At 48.3% G+C, this 23,855-nt stretch overlaps 1 protein-coding gene across 1 annotated transcript; it reads right to left on the bottom strand.

The window, feature by feature from the left end:
* Positions 1-36: 36 nt before the first annotated feature.
* Positions 37-2,016, bottom strand: LOC126994941 (zinc finger protein 862-like; the record flags this gene model as incomplete). Its single annotated transcript, XM_050854210.1, has 2 exons — positions 1,965-2,016; positions 37-1,185 (listed from the first exon to the last, which is right to left on the bottom strand). A coding segment is annotated over exon 2 (1,128 nt), but the record flags the coding sequence as incomplete, so codon positions are not given.
* Between the last annotated feature and the right edge of the window lie 21,839 nt (positions 2,017-23,855).

Here is a 23,855-nt window from a genome sequence, read left to right as displayed (position 1 = left end):
ATTATGTAATTCCTGCAATATTGCTGAAGCAGATGCCATCTTATCCTCCAATGCAGCAGATGTAAAATACAGCTTAAGTGTAGGCCATTGCTCTAAAACTCTTTTTACCACCTCTTCCAAGGAGAGCCATCTAGTAAAACTAGGGTGCAGTATTCTATGAAGTGGAGCCTCTGTGAATTTCTGAAATTCCTCATATTCTGTGAATCTTTTAGGGCTGTTCATTATGTAGGTATGTATGTTCCGAGCTAGTTCTTCAACCCTATTAGGCAGCTCGCCACATGCATTTGAGGCACAGAGGGCAATGGAGTGGCACACGCATCCTTGCACAAACAGGGATGGATTTTCTTTTCTTAGCAGAGCCATGACTCCTCCCTTTTCTCCCATCATAACACTTGCGTTATCGCTGGCAAAGCCGATAACATTTTTCATAGGAATTAAATGCCTGTCAAAAAACTGCACTATTGAGCTAAAAATACCTTGAGCTGTACAATCAGTTACCTCAAGTAAACTCAGAAAGTGATCACAAGTTTTCTGAACTTCAAGGTCATAGAACCGAGCAATCAAAACAAGGTGTTTTTGTGTAGAAAGGTCGGTAGATTCATCAATGATGAGAGAAAATTTTGTGTCCTTCAGACGAGCAACAATCTCAGATAGAAAAGCATCACCCATTACGTTCCCAAGGATAGCTGAGGCTTTTGTTCTGCCACATTTAACAGCACTCGCAATTTTTGAGTCTGGGCACACATTAGCAATAAACCCTGGCAAATGATCCATTACTGAGACAGGTAAGTTATGTTCTGCAATGAAGGCGCACATCTTAAGCTCTGAGGCTACGACTTGTTTTTCAAAGCTTGCTGATACACTTGGTTGAAAATAATTGGTGACTTTCTTATGCTGGTTACTTGCATTCATGTTTTTCTTGTGTTTCTCAGTTAAGTTGTGCCTTTCTAGTAATGTTATGCTGCCGGATAATTCACTATCACATGCAGTGCAGAATGCCTTATTTGGGTTTTTCTTACTCTGGATCATCCATGGTGAGAATTTGGGGTCACTTAGCAGTTTCAACTGAAATTTATGATCATATTTGACTTTCTTCTTTGGAGTCTGAGGACCCTCATCATCACTGTCAGAGTCATGTGGTCTTACTTGTCTGATATCACTCATGCTTGTAGCATGTCATTAACCCTGGATAAAAGAAACGAATAAATAACATTCGTAACCGTACTGTATGAAATTATCTCGTAGACCCCAAGGCCACTAAAGCACATAGCTTACTCATCTTTCCCTACATATTCACCCCACTCCCACGCACGTGGCGGTCCTTCGCTACCTACACACATCCTTCCCCACCCATCTACACACACACACACACACACACACACATAATCCTTCCCCACCCATCTACACACACACACACACACACACACACACACACACACACACACACACACATAATCCTTCCCTACACACACACACACACACACACACACACACGTTTCCTAACTCATTCCTACACATGCACACTAACATATATGTTTTCCCTTTAAAAAATAATTGAATAAATAGAATAAAATTTATAAAAAAAAATATGCAAACGCCCAGGCTACATTTGTTTCTGATAAGCTGGTATTGGTACATATAATACTGTCCTGAATAAAAGCAAACTGTCTACATAATCTGATCCTTCACCGTAATTACAAAACAAACGTGGTTTCACTTTAACGACACTCACGCTACAAGACCCTTAAGACAGGGTGATAGATCACCAGACCACTAGCTGTGACACCAGACAGACACTGATGAGTGATGGACCAGTGCTGCCACTCTTGATTTTATATAAAAAAAAGCCAAGAGCACAAGCAGGTGTTTTACTGTCCTTAGGGCAAACTGTCTGCATAATCTGATCCTTCACCGTAATTATAACACAAACGTGGTTTTACTTTTATCAGTTTCACGACACCCACGCTACAAGATCCTGAAGGTAATCCGTAGGGGTACAACCCACGCCAGACTGACAGACACTGACGAACCAGTCGAGTCTGAGACGCGGCGCCTGTATTCTGACGAGTATGGTACGTGTAGGATACTAGTAGTCAGGTCCGACTCCGTACGGTTTGGCTCAGCAGAGGTGTCCGAATCTCAAACCCAACGACTTCAGTCGACAATATAGTATATTTATAATTTACACTGACGAAAATATGTAATGTTATTTACATAAATATTGTTTTTTTTTTATTATAATCACAATATATGCGTATTTTATTTAATTAAATATCTCATACAGGAGGAAATGGGAAACAGTCAGTCAGTCAGTTGGGATTTTTTTTCTAATATGAGATTCGAACAATCCTACGGAAACAGTTTAGTACCAAATTTATTGAAAGACGTACCAAACGTACTTTTGAGTTAAAAAGTACCAAATATGGGACGTTAGTACCAAAATTGGCAACCCTGATGATGACGGCGCGGCGCGCGCCGTCTCCCCCACCGGCCTCCGCTCGCGCGACAGTGTTGCCAAATGTAGACATTTGCTCGAGTGTACGGAACCAGGCAGGAAAAAAAATATCGCGTCCAGCAGTTCCTCAGACCGGGTCGTGGTGACGTCGTTTGTACCTGTGTGGAGAACAAAGAGTGAGTCATTAGAGGCCACAGCGGAGACCTCGTCCAGGGCAGCTGTGATGTCGTCAACACCAGCTCCAAGATAACAGTAGTTACGCCTACGACGAGGGACTCTGCCACCAAATTCAACCACCTGGTGGCGAATCATAGAATCACCGACCAAGAAGGTGCTCTGTTCCTCGTCCTCCTCCTCCAATATGGCAAATCTGTTGTAGCAATGAGTAGAATAAATGGCTCTAGGGGCGGGTCTGGCTCCTCCTCTCACGGGGTGAAGCCTTCGGCGTCAGCTCTACCGGTCCCCTGTGACATGTCTTCTTCGGAAGGTGGCTGGGCATCGACAGCAGGTGCGGAGGGTCATGAGGCATCACTTGCAGCAGGGGCCTGGATAAACTCCCGCAAGGTTTCAACAGTACTTGTTAGTTCGGTGATCTTCTCGCCAGCGGTCAGCCTTTCGTCCTGTTGATGGAGTCTCGTTTCCATCTGCTGTGTCAACAGGCAGATCTTGCAGACGGTCGATCGTCCTGAGAAGAAATGACCAGAGAAGTTTCCTGTGCAAGTCGAGCATTTCTTTAGCGCTATCTTGGTAATGAGGAGAGAGCAAGTGAGTAGTGTTTATCTATTTATTTGCTTTTCTTTTTCTTTTTCGTAGGGCAGAGGGTCGCGCGCGTGAATAAGAGAGAATAAGTGTGTGTGTGTGTGTGTGTGTGTGAGAGAGAGAGAGAGAGAGAGAGAGAGAGAGAGAGAGACTCATAGATACATACATATGCACACGCAATACGGTATGTGTTGGGGGGGGGGAAGAGTAGGGGAGTAGATATAATATCAACTGATTAAATAATTACATAAGCATTATACCTGTTAAAATAAGAACATAAGAACATAAGAACGCAGGAGTCTGCAAGAGGCCGGTAGGCCTGTACGAGGCAGCTCCTTTGACCCTAAGCTCCCGTGTATCTAACCCCACCTAATATCGCTGTCCATGAATTTATCTAGTCTATTTTTGAATGTGACAATTGTATTGGCACTCACCACATGACTGCTAAGCCTATTCCACTCATCCACCACCCTGTTAGTAAACCAATTTTTGCCTATAGTAAACCAATTTTTGCCTCTCTCTCTCTCTCTCTCTCTCTCTCTCTCTCTCTCTCTCTCTCTCTCTCTCTCTCTCTCTCTCTCTCTCTCTCTCTCTCTCTCTCTCTCTCTCTCATTTATCTCTATCTCACTTTCTTTGGCTCCATGTTTATATACGTAAAATTGATGTGCACTTCAGCATCTCGTTTTTCAGTTTTTCATGTAAACCTGTTTTTGTATGTGTACATTATTAAAGTAATATTTAGTACTCCGCTCACACCCACCCGCACGCACACCCATAACCCACCCACACCCACCCACCTACACCCACACCACACCCACACCCATCCACCCACACCAACACCTACACCCACCAACACCCACACCCACACCCACACCCACACCCAAACCCACCCCCCCACACCCACACCCACACCTACACCAACACCCACACACACACCCATATCCCACACCCACCCACCCACACCCATAGCCCACCCACACTCACACCCACACCCACCCACCCACACCCCCACCCCCACACCCACCCCCCCACACCCACACCCACCCCCACACACACACCCACACCCCCACCCACCCACACCCCCACACACACCCACCCACACCCCAACCTCACCCATCCACCCACATCCACACCCCACCCACCCACCCACAATCACACCCATAACCCACACCCACCCACCCACACCCCACCCACCCAACCACACCCATAACCCACACCCACACCCATAACCTACACCCACCCAACCACACCCATAAACCACCCACACCCACACCCATAACCCACACCCACCCAACCACACCCATAACCCACCCACACCTATACCCACACCCACACCCACACCCATAACCCACACCCACCCAACCACACCCATAACCCACCCACACCCACACCCATAACCCCCCACATACCCCTCCCCCCCTCCCCCCCACACACATACATACATACATACATACATACATAAATATATATATATATATATATATATATATATATATATATATATATATATATATATATATATATATATATATATAGATAGATACATAGATATATATATATATATATAGAGAGAGAGAGAGAGAGAGAGAGAGAGAGAGAGAGAGAGAGAGAGAGAGAGAGAGAGAGAGAGAGAGAGAGAGAATGAATGAATGCGGTGCTACGCTCCCCGAGGCCACGCCTGTCCGCTTTGCTGCATGGTGACGGAAGTGTGTTCACACTATCCAACACTGACAGGCTCCGGGCCTCCGACGATCCCGACCGGCAAGTGGTTGTGACGGTCCGCGCCGGAGACGTGCAGGTCCGTAGCGGTGTGAACACAACACTGGGTTTCCCACTGAAGAATATTTTGTCGTCCGGAACGGTGCGGTACGGACCGGTCATTTTACGTATGGTGTGAGTCAGCCTTTGCCGACCCGAGATAACCCACAAACTACTTCAGCCAATTCTTTTTTTTTTTTTTTTTGTCTTCTTTTCCTTCTCTTTTCCAACTTCTTTTGCTTTTTCTTTATTATTTCACCTTACTCCTTCCTTTAAACAACTTCTCTTATCTAATCTTTCATCAATCCATTTACTTTTTTTTTACTTTTTCTCTTTTTTTCAACTTTTTCTTCATCGTTTAACTTTCTCTTTTCACCCATTTTCTTCACCTTACTGTTTCTTCAACTTCACTTTTCTTCTGTCAATCAACTTATCTAACGTTTTCTCAACACATTTATTTTTTGTCCTCATTTTCTTTATATTTTATATTTTTCATAATTTCTCTACTATGTATTTTTCCTTCTTTTTCCTACCTGACTGTGCTCATCCTGAACAGCTTCGCTTCTCTTCCTTCGGATACTTCATCAACTGTTTCCTCATCGCATTACCTTTTTCCGCTACTCTTTGTTTTTTTTTCCTTTTTTTTATTTAACCAGTTTTTCCACAACGAGACAATTCGTTCATTAACTTTTTTCTCCTAACTGTTCTTCCTATTTTTAGTCCCTCCTTTCCCTCATCTTCATTTAATTAACGTTTTGTCTGATGGTTAAACCTCCTAACTTTTCCCCTGAGCTCTTTTCATTAGAGTTTCTACCATATCATTTGGTCGTCGTCATTACATATTAACCTTCTCGCGCCTTCCTTACCATAATCATTTAATTCAATCCTTCGTATTGAGCATCATAAAGTACGGATTAAAGATATGGGGATATAGTGCTGCATGCCATATCCAGCAGGTGCAAAAAACAACAGCCAAAGTTGCGCTTGGTGCAATAAATTTGACCATGCAACTGTACACCATATATAGGGGAGCTAAAGTGGCTGAAGATATGTGATATGTACAAGTACGAGTCGGGAATCACTGTGAATAATGTAATGAGTTAAAGATTGCCGGGTTGGTTGTTCTCGCTCCCTAAGGTGAGTGAGACTCGCGATGTCAACACAAGACATCAACACCAACTACTTGTTCCCAAAACTAGAACTTGTATAGGAGACAGGTCTCTACTGGTAGCTGGACCTAAACAGCCTACCTGATCACGTGAAGGACACCAAATATGTCTATTTTCAAAAGTGAGTTGAAAAAAACTATCTTTTTTAGTTTTAACGAACAGACTTTCTCCAAGTCGTGACTACACTCATGTATATGATATTTTTGTTTTATTATACATTTTATGACAACATTCCTGTATATGGCTATTATATTATCTTACGACAACGTGACGCACATTCCTATTTTATTAGTATTATATCATTTTATTCTTGTTTACGGAAAACCTTATGTCTTATATTTTCAAGATCTAGGTTTTATATTGCATTGTTTACTATTATCTTATTTCCTATTTTATCTGTATATCTTAACTTGATATAAGGTCCTAGTATAGAAACCCCAGTATGTTATTTCGCTCTGTACTAGGACGTTTTCGTCACAATGTATGCCAGTAATAACCAGGGCCGTAGCAAGAAGTAGTGAGCCCCCCCAATAAAAAATATATATATATGTGGGGCCCCATACAGACAACCGAGTTTTACATTTTTTTTAGTAATAGTAAGGAGTACAGCTATTAAAAAAACAATGAATGATGATGTTATATATTTAAGTGGTGCTGAGCCGGGCACAACGTGGGGGCACGACTGATAAGCAGGCCTATCAGAGTACAAAAATAATGTTTCTCTTAACAAAGTATGATGATTTAAATGCAAAACGATCATTAAAAGGCTTTGTGGTTTGCAAACTTATTAACCAAAGCATCAAAATTACGAGATCTAGCAACATCATGTTCAATGAAGATGATTCCTAGAGCAGAGAGCCTCTCATCTGACATTGTTGACCGCAAAATATTTTTTTTTATTATTTTCTTTCTATTAAAGCTTCTCTCTGCACTTGCAACAGTAACTGGAGTTGTTAACATAGCTCTCAACACAATTCCAGTGTTTGGGTATATTTCCCGAAGATTATTACTACAAATATATGTTAAGAAATCTTTAGCAGTAGCAAGAGTTTTTTTCTCTACTGACAACAGCAATGAAATGTCTCAACTCCATTTCCAGTTCAGGTGCATCAATGTCTCCCATTATTTCCTCATATTTCTTGCATCGAATGTGAAGCTTGTTTTCGTCAATACACTGCTTGAATTGCTTTGTATTTTACAAAAAAGCCAAACAGGTTATGCCACTCCATAAGCTGACTAATTCCAGAGTTGACGGATGATATAACCTGATCTACTACAACAAAGAAGAACTGACCTTTTTTTTTGTCCTCAGATAAGATACTTTCATTGCGACACATAGTCAAACATGCTTTTTTTTTTCTTCGTGTACGCGTCTGCGGAAATACTTTGGCTACATTCACCTGCTCAGCTATTTCCGATGCATTAAGATTTTTTATTTTTTTTACAACAAAGGAGGCAGCTCAAGGGCACAAAAAAAGGAAACAATATTAAAAAAAAGCCCGCTACTCGCTGCTCCTAAAAAAGAATCATAAGAGGTGGCCGAAAGAGAGGTCAATTTCGGAAGGAGAGGTGTCCTGATAACTTTCTCTTGAAAGAGTTCAAGTCGTAGGCAGGAGGAAATACAGATGAAGGAAGATTGTTCCAGAGTTTACCAGCGTGAGGGATGAAAGAGTGAAGATGCTGGTTAACTCTTGCATAAGGGGTTTGGACAGTATAGGGATGAGCATGAGTAGAAAGTCGTGTGCAGAAGGGCCGCGGGAGGGGGGGAGGCATGCAGTTAGCAAGTTCAGAAGAGCAGTCAGCGTGGAATTATCGATAGAAGATAAAAAGAGAGGCAACATCGCGACGGAATTCAAGAGGTAGAAGACTATCAGTAGGAGGAGGAGAGCTGATGAGACGAAGAGCCTTAGACTCCACTCTGTCCAGAAGAGCTGTGTGAATGGAGCCCCCACACGTGAGATGCATACTCCATACGAGGGCGGACAAGGCCCCTGTATATGGATATTACCTGCGCGGGGGAGAAGAACTGGCGGAGACGACACAAAACGCCCAACCTCGAGGAAGCTGATTTACCGAGAAAGGAGATGTGCAGTTTCCAGTTGAGATTTTTAGTTAAGGATAGACCGAGGATGTTTAGTGTTGAAGATGGTGATAGCGAAGAATAGGGGATAGGTGTTTGGAAGTTTGTGTCGAGTTGATAGGTGGAGAAATTTTGTTTTTGAGGCATTGAAGGACACAAGGTTCCTTCTGCCCCAATCGGAAATGATAGCAAGGTCTGAGATTAAGCGTTCTGCAGCCTCCAGTCTGGAGTCGTGTACTTCCTGTTGTGATGGGCTTCTATTGAAAGAAGTTGAATAATGCAGAGTGGAGTCGTCGGCGTATGAGTGGACGGGACAGTTTGTTATGGAAAAAAGATCATTGATGAATAACACGAAAAGAGTGGGTGATAGGACAGAGCCCTGTGGAACACCACTGTTGATAGGTTTGGGGGAAGAACAGTGACCGTCTACCACCGCAGAGATGGAACGACCGGAAAGGAAACTGGAGATAAAGGACAGAGAGAGGGATAGAATTCAAAAGAGGGCAATTTAGAAAGCAAAGACTTGTGCCAGACTTTATCGAAGGCTTTCGATATGTCTAGCGCAAAAGAGAAAGTTTCACCGAAACGGCTAAGAAAGGATGACCAAGAGTCAGTTAAGAGAGCAAGAAGATCGCCAGTAGAACGCCCCTTGCGGAACCCATACTGGCGATCAGATAGAAGGTTAGAAGTGGAAAGGTGCTTTTGAATCTTCCGATTAAGGATTGATTCAAAAGCTTTAGATAGACAGGAAAGTAAAGCTATAGGGCGGTAGTTTGAGGGATTGGAACGGTCACCCTTCTTTGGCACAGGCTGTACAAAGGCGTACTTCCAGCAGGAAGGAAAGGTAGATGTTGATAGGCAGAGACGAAAGAGATTGACCAGGCAGGGTGTCAGCAAGGAAGCACAGTTTTTAAGGACATTAGGAGGCACTCCATCAGGTCCATAAGCCTTCTGAGAGTTGAGGCTAGAGAGGGCATAGAAAACATCATTTGGAAGAATCTTAATAACAGGCATAAAGGAGTCAGAGGGGGGATGAGTAGGAGGTATATGCCCAGAATCGTCCAAGGTGGAGTTCTTACAGAAAGTTTGAGCGAAGAGTTCAGCCTTAGAGACAGATGAGACGGCAGTGCTGACGTCAGGGTTAATGAGAGGAGGGAAAGAGGAAGAAGTGATATTGGAGGAGATATTTTTGGCTAGATGCCAGAAGTCACGGGAAGAATTAGAAGAAGTAAGGTGTTGACATTTTCTATTGATAAAAGAAGTTTTGGTAAGTCGGAAAATAGATTTGGCACGATTCCGGGCTGAAATGTAAAGGTCATAGTTAGCGGGAGTTCAAAGGCTCTGGAACCCTTTGTGAGCTGCCTCTCTATCTTTAATAGCACGAGAACAAGCATGATTAAACCAAGGCTCTTTAGCATGAGGAGTAGAAAAAGAACGTGGAATGTATGCCTCCATTCCAGAGACAATCACTTCTGAGATGCGTTGGGCACACACAGAGGGGTCTCTCTCCTGGAAGCAGTAATCATTCCACGGGAAATCGGAAAAGTACATCCTCAGGTCGTCCCACCGAGCTGAAGCAAAATGCCAGAAGCATCGCCTCTTCGGTGGGTCCAGAGGATGTACAGGAGCGATAGGACAGGAAACAGAAATACGGTTATGATCGGAGGAGCCCAACGGAGAGAACAGTTTGACAGAGTAAGCAGAAGGATTAGAGGTAAGGAAGAGGTCTAGAATGTTGGGCCTGTATCCAAGACGGTCGGGAATACGTGTAGGGTGCTGAACCAACTGCTCTTGGTCGTTGAGGATAGCAAAGTTGTAGGCTTGTTCACCAGGCTGGTCAGTGAAAGAGGATGAAAGCCAAAGCTGGTGGTGAACATTGAAATCTCACAAGATGGGGGTTTCATCGAAGGGAGAGTGAGACAAGATGTGCTCCACTTTAGAATTCAAATAGTCAAAGAATTTTACATAGTTAGTAGAGTTAGGTGAGAGATAAACAGCAGATATGTATTTAGTAATAGAATGACAATGAAGTCTTAGCCAGATGGTGGAAAATTCAGAAGAGTCAAGGTCGTGGGCACGAGAGCAAGTGATGTCGTTGCACACGTAGGCGCAACATCCAGCTTTGAATTGAATTTTAGGATAGAGATAGTAGGAGGGAACAGAGTAGAGGTTGCTGTCAGTAGCCTCAGCCACCTGTGTTTCGGTAAGGAAGAGAAGATGAGGTTTAGAGGAGGAAAGATGGTGTTCCACAGAATGAAAATTAGAACGAAGACCGTGAATGTTGCAGAAATTGATAAGGAGGAGGTTCGAGGATTTATCAGGACACCTCTCGGGTCGGCAGCCAGAAGGGGAGTCCTTCCTGGGGGTATTTATGGTCCCCCCCCACAGGCGGCAGCTGTATTATACCCTGTATTGCGATACTATTCAAAGAATGCCATAGTAGTAGTCACCCCTGCCTGCAACACACCAATTGTTATGTCTGATGACTGAATAAGCTTGCTGGTCTTATTGATATGAAATAAAATGTCATACCATAAGCAAACTGCTGATAGAAATGGCCATTAGCTCAATATGTCCATGAGTGCACCTGCTCCTGTGGTCACGCCATCTTTTTTTCTCGAGAGCATATTCTCTCAGCACTGATAAGGCATTGTTAATTTCCTTCATATGATATCGGAGTGGTTTAACAGCTTCAATTCGTGACTCCCACCTGTTACCTGATGGACCTTTAACTGTAATAGGCAAACATTCTTCAAGAATAGCCCATCGAGGTGTAGATGAGCTAAATATCACATACATTCTGTTCATGATGCCCAAAAATTCAATGGCATAATTTGAGGATTTCGCTGCATCTACAATCACCAAATTCCAGGTATGAGCCACGCAGTACATACAAAGCACGTTGATTCGGTTCTAATGTACGTGCTTGTACTCCTTTATTCTTTCCACTCATGTTAGCACCATGATCGTAAGCTTGTCCTCTCATATCAGATATATCTATCCCAACCCCATTCACCTTGTCAAGGAATGAGTTCAGTAAACCGTCACCAGTTGTATCATGCACATTCAAGAAACCAAAAAAGGCCTCACGAATTTTAATCTCTCTCTCTCTCTCTCTCTCTCTCTCTCTCTCTCTCTCTCTCTCTCTCTCTCTCTCTCTCTCTCTCTCTCTCTCTCTCTCTCTCTCTCTCTCTCTCTCTCTCTCTCTCTCTCTCTCTCAGGCAAAGGCAAAGCCTCCAAGAGATTTTTGCACAAAATTTCAGCTTGGTCGGATAGATGGGAGATGCCCTTTAACGTAGACAAGTGCCAGGTCCTTCAAGTAGGAACAAAAAATAAGAAGTTCGATTACGAAATGCGCGGCGTTAAACTCATAGGAGCTCAATGAGTTAAGGACCTGGGGGTCAAAATCGCGTCAAACCTCAAATTCTCACAGCAATGCATCGATGCAGCAAATAAAGCAAACAGAATGTTGGGCTTCATTAAAAGAAACTTCTTATTCAAGAATAAAGATATAATACTTCCGCTCTACAATAGTTTAGTCAGACCCCACTTGGAATATGCGGTACAGTTTGGTCTCCCCACCATGCAAAGGACATTGCTAAGCTAGAAGGTGTTCAGCGTCGAGCAAAAAAAAAATGATCCCTTCCTTGCGCAACAAATCCTACGAAGAAAGACTTTCGACCCTTAACATGTTCTCTCTTGAGAAACGTCGCCTCCGAGGAAAACTGATCGAATGTTTTAAAATACTTAATGGTTTCACGAATGTAGACAGATCAACATTGTTTATGATCGATGACACTGCGAACGAGGAACAATGGCATAAAACTCAAATGTAGACAAGTAAATTCAGACTGCACCAAATTTTTCTTCACCAACGTTGTAGTGCGAGAATGGAATAAGCTCCCACCATCAGTGGTCCAGTGTAACACGATTGACTCCTTCAAAAACAAGCTCAACCGTCACTTCCTTGAGATTAATATTAACTAGAGTAGAAAAGCAACGTTTTGGAGCCATCTGATTAATGTAAAATCACTTAGGTTTAAGGATAGACCACCTAGTCTGGACCATGGGGTCTGTGTGATCTGATTTTCTATGTAATTCTGTGTCATTCTCTCTCTCTCTCTCTCTCTCTCTCTCTCTCTCTCTCTCTCTCTCTCTCTCTCTCTCTCTCTCTCTCTCTCTCTCTCTCTCTCTCTCTCTCTCTCTCTCTCTCTCTCTCTCCCCCCCCCCCTCCACAATGCATGGCTCTCAATGAAGACGATTAAACAGTTCCGAAGTTGCTGTTGTGTTTGCAAAGATAACGATCCCCCTCTCGGCCTTCGGGAATAATTGATGTGAGAGTCGAAAGCGCCTGAAAACACCCACGTTAGAGCACTGGGGTCCGTCTGCAGGAGCCACCAACTACACGGTCAAGTCTCTGACATCCCCGGTGGCACCTGCCAGACCTGTGTGTCTCAGCTAATATGGTGATTTTAATTATCGAAAAAGAGAACTCGTGTCTCCCGCATTGTTCTTTTTCTTATTTCTAAGCAGGAGCGTGTGGCCGGCAGGCAGGCACGCATGACACACACACACACACACGGCCCGGTAGCTCAGTTGATAGAAAGTCGGCCTTACAACCAGAAGGACCGGGGTTCGATTCCCCAGCCGGGTGAAGATAAATTGGGTTAATCTTCTTTCACGTGTAGCCCCTGTTCACCTAGCAGTGAGTAGGTACGCGACGTCAGGCAAGGAGTTGTGACCTCGTTGTCGCGGTGTGTTGTGTATGAGTGGTCTCAGCCCTACCCAAAGATCGGTACTACGAGCTCTGTGCTCCTCCGTAGGGAAACGGCTGGCTGTCTCGAGCATAGCTGGGCGTTATCGCGATAAGTTATCGCGATACTTTATCGCTGATAACAAAATCGGGTTATCGGCCATCCGCTACTTATTTAAATATATATCGGTATCTTCGTTACTTTTGTAACCAAACTAGCGATAATCACTACTTTTTTCCGCCTCAGAAAAAAAAAACGTCTCCTCCCTACTGCGCATGCGTGGCCGGGCGCCCGGTGTTGTATGAAAAAACTTCGGGGTATGAAATATCTTCGTGTGAAGAGATTTCATACTTAGATCATCAACATTAAAAAAACTAAGTTATGTTTTATATTAGACTCAAAAGTCAATATATCAAAGAGAAAAATCATTTAACTTTGCCCCCAAAATGATTATTCACTGCCTCAAATTTGATATTCCGTATTCGTTTGTGAGCATGCCATGGTATTGAAGGCACCCGGTGTTGTGTTATTTGGTGTCCCATCGTCAAAAGCTGGCGCTTTTGTTTACAAACACTGGTCTCTCGTGAACTGCGCATGTTCAGACCAGTAAGCGAAACCCTGTACAGTCTCACAAAGCTTTTTAACACATTAAGAGTTGCTGGAAGGCTGAATCAGACATACAGTACCACCATCCTCGCTGTTTCTAGAACGACACTCGGTACATATAAATACAACTCGTACAGAGTGTCGTTCTAGTGGTAGTGGTACTGTATGTCTGATTCAGCCTTCAACAACTGATTAAAAGCTTTGTGAGACTACAAATCTGCTGCTGGTCTGAGCATGCGCAGTTCTGAAGACCAATGTATGTTGACGGTGGGGACGCCAAATAACACAACACCGGCTCAGGTGTTTCTAGTATTACCGTCCATAGGTACGTGTCAACGTGTGGTTTTCGGGTTTTGTAAGTTTTCTAAAATACAGATAATGAAAATTTGAATTCATCTATGTTTTTCTATTTGAAATATGAATATAGTATCGTTTTCACCTATCGGACTTATCGCTAGCTAGTATCAGAATTGTGGATTTATATAGGGTATCGGTTATCGGTTATTGGCTATATTTGTGTCTCCAGTTAACGAATACCTGTTATCATCGATAAGGTTTTCAATTCAGTTATCGGTTATCGGGAATAAGGGTTTCTGTTATAGTGCCCAGCTATGGTCTCGAGAGAGACCCGCAGCAGACCAAGAGGTGAATTACACACACACACACACACACACACACACACACACACACACACACACCTCCACCACATTCCAAAGTCTGTCCTTCAATACTTTCATTTTCTATGGGAATTCTGCGTGCTAGAAGGGCGTGTGTGGAGCATCTCAAGGTCGCAGTGCGGGGAGGGATGAATGTGTGCCTCTGAGCGGTGCGGCGGGCAGCGCGGTGTGTGTGTGTGTGTGTACGGTCACTCGGTGTGTCCAGGCAGCCCGTCACTGAGGAATGCGAGGAATGCGGCGCGGGTGGACTTTAAACCGGGGTACGCGAGGGTCCGTGGGAACGCTTTTGAATGACGCGGCGCCGGCTATTTATAGATTTGAGGCCATTACTCGCGTGCTCTCAGGAGGGCTGCTGCCCCTGATGGTCCATGACGCAGCCTATTAGCGACATCAGCACGGCACAGGGAGTCTTCTTGCTGCTATACAGGCTAATCAGCAAAGTGTAATACCCGGGCCTGTCTTCCTAGACATATCGGTGTCTCGGTTCGCCTGTTTGAAAAGCCTCTCATAAGAACATAAGAACATAAGAACGCAGGAGTCTGCAAGAGGCCGGTAGGCCTGTACGAGGCAGCTCCTTTGACCCTAAGCTCCCGTGTACCTAACCCCACCTAATATCGCTGTCCATGAATTTATCTAGTCTATTTTTGAATGTGACAATTGTATTGGCACTCACCACATGACTGCTAAGCCTATTCCACTCATCCACCACCCTGTTAGTAAACCAATTTTTGCCTATGTCCCTGTTCAATCTGAATTTATCCAGTTTAAACCCATTACTTCGTGTCCTACCCGGTTCTCTTACCAACAAAACCTTATGAATGTCTCCCTTATTAAAGCCCTTCATCCATTTATAAACCTCGATCATGTCTCCACGCACCCTTCGCCTTTCTAGAGAATGCAAGTTTAACTGTTTGAGTCTTTCCTCGTATGGCAAGTTTCTCAACCCCTGAATCATCTTAGTCATCCTCCTCTGCACCGATTCTAACATTTTGATATCCATTCTATAGTAGGGTGACCAGAACTGAACCGCATAGTCAAGATGAGGTCTAACTAATGCTAAATATAGTTTGAGGAAGACTTCGGGGCTTCTGTTGCTTACGCTCCTTGAAATAAATCCCAGTACCCTATTAGCTCGATTTCTAGCTTGAATGCATTGTGCCTTGGACGGAGATCAGAGCTCACTAAGACCCTAAATCCCTCTCGCACCCAGACCTACTTATGAGAGTGTCATTTAAGCGATAGTTATGTGAGGGGTTGTTCCTACCTACACTCAGAATACTGCACTTCCCTACATTGAACTCCATCTGCCATTTATCCGCCCAGTCATATAATCTGTTGAGTTCACCTTGGAGAATACTAGCGTCCTGATCCGACTCAATTACTCTACCGATCTTGGTATCATCTGCAAATTTACTAACATCACTACTAATTCCTGTGTCTAAGTCATTGATATAAATAATAAACAAAAGTGGACCTAATACCGAACCTTGTGGGACCCCACTCGTAACACATCCCCAGTCAGATCTTTTACCATTGATTTGCACTCTTTGCTTCCTATTGCTAAGCCACGCCTTGACCCAGTTCAAAACTTTACCCTCTACTCCGTGAGCCTGTAATTTAAGCAACAGTCGTTGGTGAGGAACTTTGTCAAACGCTTTACTAAAATCAAGATAGATTACATCATAATTTTCATATCTGTCAACCGCCTCAAATACTTTATTGTAGAAGGACAAGAGATTGGTGAGGCATGACCTACCTTTTGTGAACCCATGCTGCGAGTCGTGAATTAAGCTATGTTTCTCTAGATGCTCCCGAATGTTCCTGGCTATTATGGACTCCAGCATCCCTATAACCGATGTTAAGCTAATTGGGCGATCGTTGACGTTGCTGGGATTGTCGTGGACTGTTTCGTTATTTCGGCGTTCCTTCTCCTCCTCCTTTTCCTTCTCATCTTTCTATTTCTCATTCATCACAGTCTTCCTTATTCTGTCTTCCTCCTCCTCCTCCTCATCATCATCATCATCACCATCATCATCATCCCCTTCCTCCGTCCACCTTCTCATTTATCTTTCTACTTCTTTTTCATATTGTCTTTCTTCTCTTCTCCCCTCCTCCTCCTCCTCCTCCTCCTCTTCCTCTTCTCGTTCCTCCGTCCACCTTCTCATTTATCTTTCTACTTCTTTTTCATATTGTCTCTCTTCTCTTCTTTTCTCTCCTCCTCCTCCTCCTCCTCCTCCTCCTCTTCCTCTTCTCGTTCCTCCGTCCACCTTCTCATTTATCTTTCTACTTCTTTTTCACTCAGGAATGCTTTACCATGACTCATCTCCTCTCTCCGAGCATAAGATGAGTCAAAAGGAATATAGCGTAACTCACCTCTTCTCTGCAAGCATTATATGACTCAGAAAGACTTGTGTGACACACCTTCCCTGCATACACAAGCCGACTCAGGAGGGACCTCGTGTGACTCACCTCTCTGCATGCTTGAAGTAATGACTTAACCCCGTAGACTAAAGGAGAATGCATGCATATTTGTGAGTCATTGAAATATAGACTTTGGGAGAATTTGAGTCAGTGAAGGGAGGAAGGAATGGAGAGGGGGAGGAGGAAAAGGATGAGTCATGAGTCAGTTGTATAAGGTGGATGATGAGAGAGAGAGAGAGAGAGAGAGAGAGAGAGAGAGAGAGAGAGAGAGAGAGAGAGAGAGAGATGCCTTTAGCGTAGTGTATTAGCCCTAGTAAGGAGGAGGAGGAGGAGGAGCAGGATAAGAAGAGAAGAAATAAGATTAGGAGGAAGGGAAAAAAAGGGCCGTGGGGGTAAATAAAAAGAAGAGAAGGAATAAGAGGATTGGGAAGAGGAGAAGGAGGAGGAGGAATACATAGGAATACATAGAAAGAACAGACACCAGAAGACCTATCGGTCTATGGCGAGGTGTCTGTTTACTACTACTACTAGTAATCTACGTGTGGTAGGATAGGACATAAAGATGAAGGCTCCTCCCCACCCACCTCTACCTCCTGAAACGTGCCAGCAGTAAATAGTTAGAAGATAAAACCATGTACATTTAAGGAATAAATGGACATGTACATTTTACAGTAAAGAGAGAAATAAGAGAAATTACTCTTAACTTACACTACTGGTAACCTAAGCTGTGGGGAAAATGACTTCAATATAAGAACCTAAGAACATAGAAATACAGGAGACTGGAAGAGGACGAGTGGCCTACACAGGGCAGCCCCAGAATCCCCACTAAGACCCACGATGGGTGAGGTGTAGTTTCAGGGGCACAGGTGGAGGCTTGATCCTCGTTTTACCGGCGGTACTAGGCACGCACCAGTAACCTGTCACCTTACTGCACCCACACCTCACTCCACCTGCCATGCGGACATTAACTGTTGCTTTACTCTATTTTTGACTTTCGCTACTTGCAATCTAGGTTGTGGGGGAGAATTATATGAATATAGGTTGAGGTCGTGCTGCAATCTGTCTAAAAACATGCGAAAAAGGGTCAGTATAATTTTATATCCATGAAGTACTTATCCAAAGAAGACTTAAAGCTATTGATACTCTCTGCGCTAACTACTGACGGTGGGAGTCTATTCCAATAATCGACGACTCTGTTATTGAAAATAACTTCTGTGCACCAATGTGTTACATCGATTTCCTTTTAACTGCATACCGTTGCTGCATGTTCTTGTGTTGGTGTCTCTCTGAAATATACTATCTGGGTTAATGTTGTCGAATCCATTAAGGATTTTGAACATTTCAATTAAGTCCCCTCTTATCCTTCGCTTTTTTAGGGAAAACATATCTAAACGCTTTAAACGCTCGTCATATGGCAAGTTTCGGAGCACAGGAATTTGTTTGGTTGCTCGTCGCTGTATCTTTTCTAGCAAAACTTGATCTTCGATATAGTTCGGTGACCAGAACTGAACGGCGTGTTCTAGGTGTGTTCTTACTAATGCTAAATATAATCTCTTCATAAGTCCGGGTGATTTATAATCAAAGTTTTTTTAGATTAATCCCAACATCATATTGGCTTTTCTACTCGCTGCAGAACATTGATCACTCATTTTAAGAGTGTTACTGATAATGACACCAAGATCTTTTTCGTGTTTTAATTCGCTGAGCTCATGTCCTTGAATCTGATATTTAAAGTTCGGATTTTTTTCACCTATGTGCATTAAATAAGGAGGTGAATGAAAAGGAGAAGGAGGAATAAGCAAACGAATGATATATATATATATATATATATATATATATATATATATATATATATATATATATATATATATATATATATATATATATAAATAGATAGATTTACATAGAAAATCAGACCACACAGACCCCCATGGTCCAGACTAGGTGGTCTGTCCTTAAACCTAAGTGATTTTACATTAATCAGAAGACTCCGAAATGTTGCATTTCTACTCTAGTTGATATTAAGTTGAAGGAAGTGACGGTCGAGCTTATTTTTGAAGGAGTCAATCGTGTTACATTGGACCACTGACGGTGGAAGCTTATTCCATTCTCGCACTACAACGTTGGTGAAGAAAAATTTGGTGCAGTCTGAATTTACTTGTCTACATTTGAGTTTTACGCCATTGTTCCTCTTGCGCAAAGTGTCATCGATCATAAACAATGTTGATCTGTCTACATTCGTGAAACCATTAAGTATTTTAAGACATTCGATCAGTTTTCCTCGGAGGCGACGTTTCTCAAGAGAGAACATATTAAGGGTAGAAAGCCTTTCTTCGTAGGATTTGTTGCGCAAGGAAGGGATCATTTTCGTTGCCCGACGCTGAACACCTCCTCTCCCTCGCACGCCACCCCCATCACCGCCTCCTCCTGAGCCTCGCACGCCAACCCGGATTCCGCCTCCTCCTGTCCCTCGCACGTAGCCACCCCCGCCACCACTTCTTCCTGTCCCACGAACGCCACCCCCGCCACCGCCTCCTCCTGTCCCTCGTACGCTATCCCAGCCACCGCCTTCTCCTGTCCCTCACACGCCAACCCTGCAACCGCCTCCTCCTATCTATCGAACGTCACCCCCTCCACCGCCGTCTCCTGTCCCTCGCACGACAACCCGGCCACAGCCTCTTCCTGTCCCTCGCACGCCACCCCAGCCACAGGCTCCTACTGTTCGACGCACGCACCCCCCCCGCCACCGCTTCCTCCTGTCCCTCCCACGCCATCCCCGCCACCGCCTCCTACTATCCCTCGAACGCCACCCCAGCCACCGCCTCCTCCTGTCCCTCGCACGTCAACACGGCCACCGCCTCCTTCTCTCACTCGCACCCCTCCCCCGCCACCGCCTCCTTCTCTCACTCGCACCCCTCCCCCGCCACCGCCTCCTCCTTTCCCTCGCACGCTACCCCCGCCACCGCCTCCACCTCTCCTCCACCCTCCCCACCACCGCCTCCACCTCCTCTGCACCCCTTCCCCACCGCCTCCTTCTCTCCCCTCACACCCCTCCCCCCGCCACCGCCTCCTTCTCTCCTCACCCCTCCCCCATACCGCCTCCTTCTCTCCTCACCCCCTCCCCTACCCACCCCACCGCCTCCTTCTCTCCCTCACTCGCACCCCTCCCCTGCCACCGACTCCTTCTCTCCTCCACCACCCCCGCCACCGCCTCCCCACCCCTCTCCTCTCCTCCCCCCCCCCACCACCGCCTCCATCTCCACTCACCCACCTCCACCCTTCACCTCCACCGCCTCCACCTCTCCTCCTTCCCACCCACCCACCACCTCCTTCCCTCTCACTCCACCCTCCCCACCACCGCCTCCTTCTCCTTTCCCTCGCACCCCTCCCCGCCACCCTCCTCTCTCACTCCCTGCACCTCCTTCCCCTGCCACCACCTCCACCTCTCACTCACCCACCCACCGCCACCGCCTCCTCCTTCTCCTCACTTACCCCCCACCACCACCTCCTTCTCTCACCCCTCCCCACCACCACCCACCCACCTCCTTCTCTCACTCTTTCACCACCGCCTCCTTCTCTCCTCACCTCCCCCCCGCCACCGCCTCCTTCTCTCCTCACACCCCTCCCGCCACCTCCTCCTCTCCCACCCCGCCTCCTTCTCTCACTCACACCCCTCCACCACCTCCACCTCTCTCACTTTCACCCCACCCCCTCCTTCTCTCCTCGCACCCCCACCCCCCTCCACCGCCTCCTCCCTCTCACCCACCCCGCCACCGCCTCCTTCTCTCACTCCACCCCACCCGCCACCGCCTCCACCTCTCCCTCACCCCCTCCCCGCCACCGCCTCCTCTCCTCCCTCCACCACCCACCCTCCCTCCTCTCCTCCACGCTCCCCGCCACCACCTCCTCCTTTCCCTCCACCCCACCACCGCATCCACCTCTCACTCGCACCCCTCCCCACCACCGCCTCCTCCTCTCCTCGCACCCACCCCGCCACCTCCTCCTTTCCCTCACACGCCACCCCACCACCGCCTCCTTTCCCTCGCACGCCACCCCCTGCCTCCTCCTTTCCCTCACCCGCCACCCCGCCACCGCCTCCTCCTTTCCCTCGCACCCCATCCCCCCACCGCCTCCTCCTTTCCCTCGCACCCCACCGCCACCGCCTCCTTCTTTCCTCACGCCATCCCCTCCACCACCTCCCTTTCCCTCACCACCCCCGCCACCGCCTCCTTCTCTCCTTTCCCTCCACCACCTCCACCTCTCACTCCTCCCCACCCCCACCACCTCCACCTCTCACTCACTTACCCCTCCCCCCTCCGCCTCCTTCTCTCCTCACCCCACCCCACCACCGCCTCCTTCTCTCACTCCCCACCCCACCACCGCCTCCTCCTTTCCCTCTCCCACCTCCCACCTCTCCTCCTTCCTCACTCCCACCCCGCCTTTTACCCACCTCCTTCTCTCACTCCACCCCACCACCACCGCCTCCTCCTCTCCTCACCCACCCCACCACCGCCTCCACTCTCCCTCCCCCACCCCCACCACCGCCTCCTCCTCCTCACACGCCACCCCACCACTCCTCGCCTCCTCCTTTCCCTCACCATATCACCCGCCACCGCCTCCACCTCTCTCCTCCCCACCCCCCCGCCACTGCCTCCTTCTCTCCCTCGCCACCCACCACCGCCTCCCACCTCCCACTCACCCCCCACCTGCCTCCTCCTTTCCCTCACGCCATCCCCACCGCCTCTTCCCTCGCACGCCATCCCACCACCGCCTCTTCCTTTCCCTCACACGCCACCCCGCCACTGCCTCCTCCTTTCCCTCGCACGCCATCCCGCCACCGCCTCTTCCTTTCCCTCGCCAGCCCCATCGCCGCCTCCTCCTTTCTCTCATGCACCACCGCCTCCTCCTTCCCTTCACGCCCGCCACCGCCTCCTCCTTCCCCTCCAACCCCACCGCCTCCTCCTCCTTTCTCTCAGCTTCCACCCGCCTCCTCCTTTCCCTCACGCCATCCCCGCCACCGCCTCTTCCTTTCCTCACACGCCACCCCACCGCCTCCTCCTTTCCCTCCCACGCCACCCCGCCACCACCTCTTCCTTTCCATCGCACGCCACCCCCCACCGCCTCTTCCTTTCCCTCGCACGCCATCCCACCACCGCCTCTTCCTTTCCCTCACGCCCCCCACCGCCACCGCCTCTTCCTTTCCCTCGCACCACCCCCGCCACCGCCTCCTCCTTTCCCTCACGCCATCCCCGCCACCTGCCTCCTCCTTTCCCTCCTTGCCACCCACCGCCTCCTCCTTTCCCTCGCACGCCACCCCCGCCACCGCCTCCTCCTTTCCCTCGCCATCCGCCACCTCCTGCTTTCCCGCCACCGCACTCCTCCTTTCCCTCCCCACCCCCCGCCACCCTCTCCTTTCCCTCACCATCCAGCCACCGCCTCCTTTCCCTCGCCACCCCGCTGCTGCCTCCTCCTTTCCCTCACGCCACCCCGCTGCTGCCTCCTCCTTTCCTCGCACGCCATCCCGCCACCGCCTCCCTCTCTCCTTTCCTCGCACCCACCCCCCCCCACCTGCCTCCTCCTCTCCCTGCACGCCATCCCCGCCACCGCCTCCTCCTTTCCCTCGAACGCCTCCCCCGCCACAGCCTCTTCCCTTTCCCTCGCACCATCCCGGCCACCGCCTCTTCCTTTCACTCGCACCCCACCCCCGCCCCCGCCTCCACCTCTCCCTCACCCCTCCCCACCACCGCCTCCACCTCTCTCCACTCGCACCACCCCCTCCACCTCTCCTCCTTTACCCGCCACCGCCTCCACCTCTCACTCGCACCCCACCGCCACCGCCTCCACCTCTCCTCACCTCCCCCGCCACCGCCACCCACCTCTCAATCACCCCACCCCGCCACCGCCTCCACCTCTCCTCGCCCCTTCCCCGCCACCGCCTCCACCTCTCCTCACCCCACCCACCACCGCCTCCTTCTCTCCTCACACCCACCCCGCCACCTCCTTCCTCTCCTCACCTCCTCCCACCAGCGCCTCCTTCTCTCACCCGCCACCACCTTCTCTCCTCCACCCCACCACCTCCTTCTCTCCCTCACCCCACCACCGCCTCCTTCTCTCCTCACCCCACCCCGCCACCGCCTCCACCTCTCCTCCACCACCACCCCCACCACCGCCTCCTTCTCTCCTCACCCCTCCCCCGCCACCTCCTTCTCTCACTCACACCCCTCCCCCCTACCGCCTCCTTCTCTCCTCGCACCCCTCCCCACCACCGCCTCCTCCTCGCACCCACCTGCTCCTTCTCCCTCACCTCCCCACCTCCTCCTCTCCTCACCCACCCCCGCCACCGCCTCCTTTGCCCACCCCGTCCTCTCCTCCTTCCCTCCCATTCTCACCACCGCCACCTCCTCCTCCCCTCACGCCACCCCACCACCTCCTCCTTCTCTCCTCACCACCCCTCCACCGCCTCCTCCTTTCTCTCCTCCGACACCCCCGCCACCTCCTTCTCTTCCCTCGCACCCCCCGCCACCGCCTCCTTTGTTTGTCCCCTCTCACCTCCTCCCTTTCCTCACACGCCACCCCACCTCCTCCTCCACCTCCTCACGCACCCCCACCACCTCCACCTTTCCTCTTCCCACCACCTCCTTCTTTCCCATCCCACCACCACCTCCTCCTTTCCCTCACCCTACCCCACTTCCTTTTAACCCCTCCACCTGCCCCCTTCCTGCATCCCCCGCCACCATCTTCTCTCTCACCACCACCACCCGCCTCCTTTTACCCACCACCGCCTCCTCCTTTCCCTCACGCCATCCCCACCACCTCCTCCTCCTTCCCTCGCACGCCACCCCGCCACCGCCTCCCTACTTTCCCTCGCACACCATCCCCGCCACCGCCTCTTCCTTTCCCTCCTTGCCCCATACCCCACCTTATTTCTTTCCCTTGCACACCATCCCGGCCACCGCCTTTCCCTCCCCTTTCCTCGCCGCCACCCCTTGCTGCCTCTTCCTTTCCCCTCACGCCACCCAGCCACCGCCTCCTCCTTTCCCTAACAGCATCCCGCCACCTTATCCTCCTTTCCCTCCTTTATTACATATCACGCCATCGCCACCGCCTCTCCCTGCCTCCCTCGCACGCCACCCCCGCCACCGCCTCTTCCTTTCCCTCAGACGCCATCCCCAGCCA

Source organism: Eriocheir sinensis, unplaced genomic scaffold, assembly GCF_024679095.1.
Source record: "Eriocheir sinensis breed Jianghai 21 unplaced genomic scaffold, ASM2467909v1 Scaffold929, whole genome shotgun sequence".
Lineage (NCBI taxonomy): Eukaryota > Metazoa > Arthropoda > Malacostraca > Decapoda > Varunidae > Eriocheir > Eriocheir sinensis.
The sequence above is the reverse complement of the archived record's forward strand: the minus strand, read 5'-3'. Positions and strand labels throughout refer to the sequence as shown.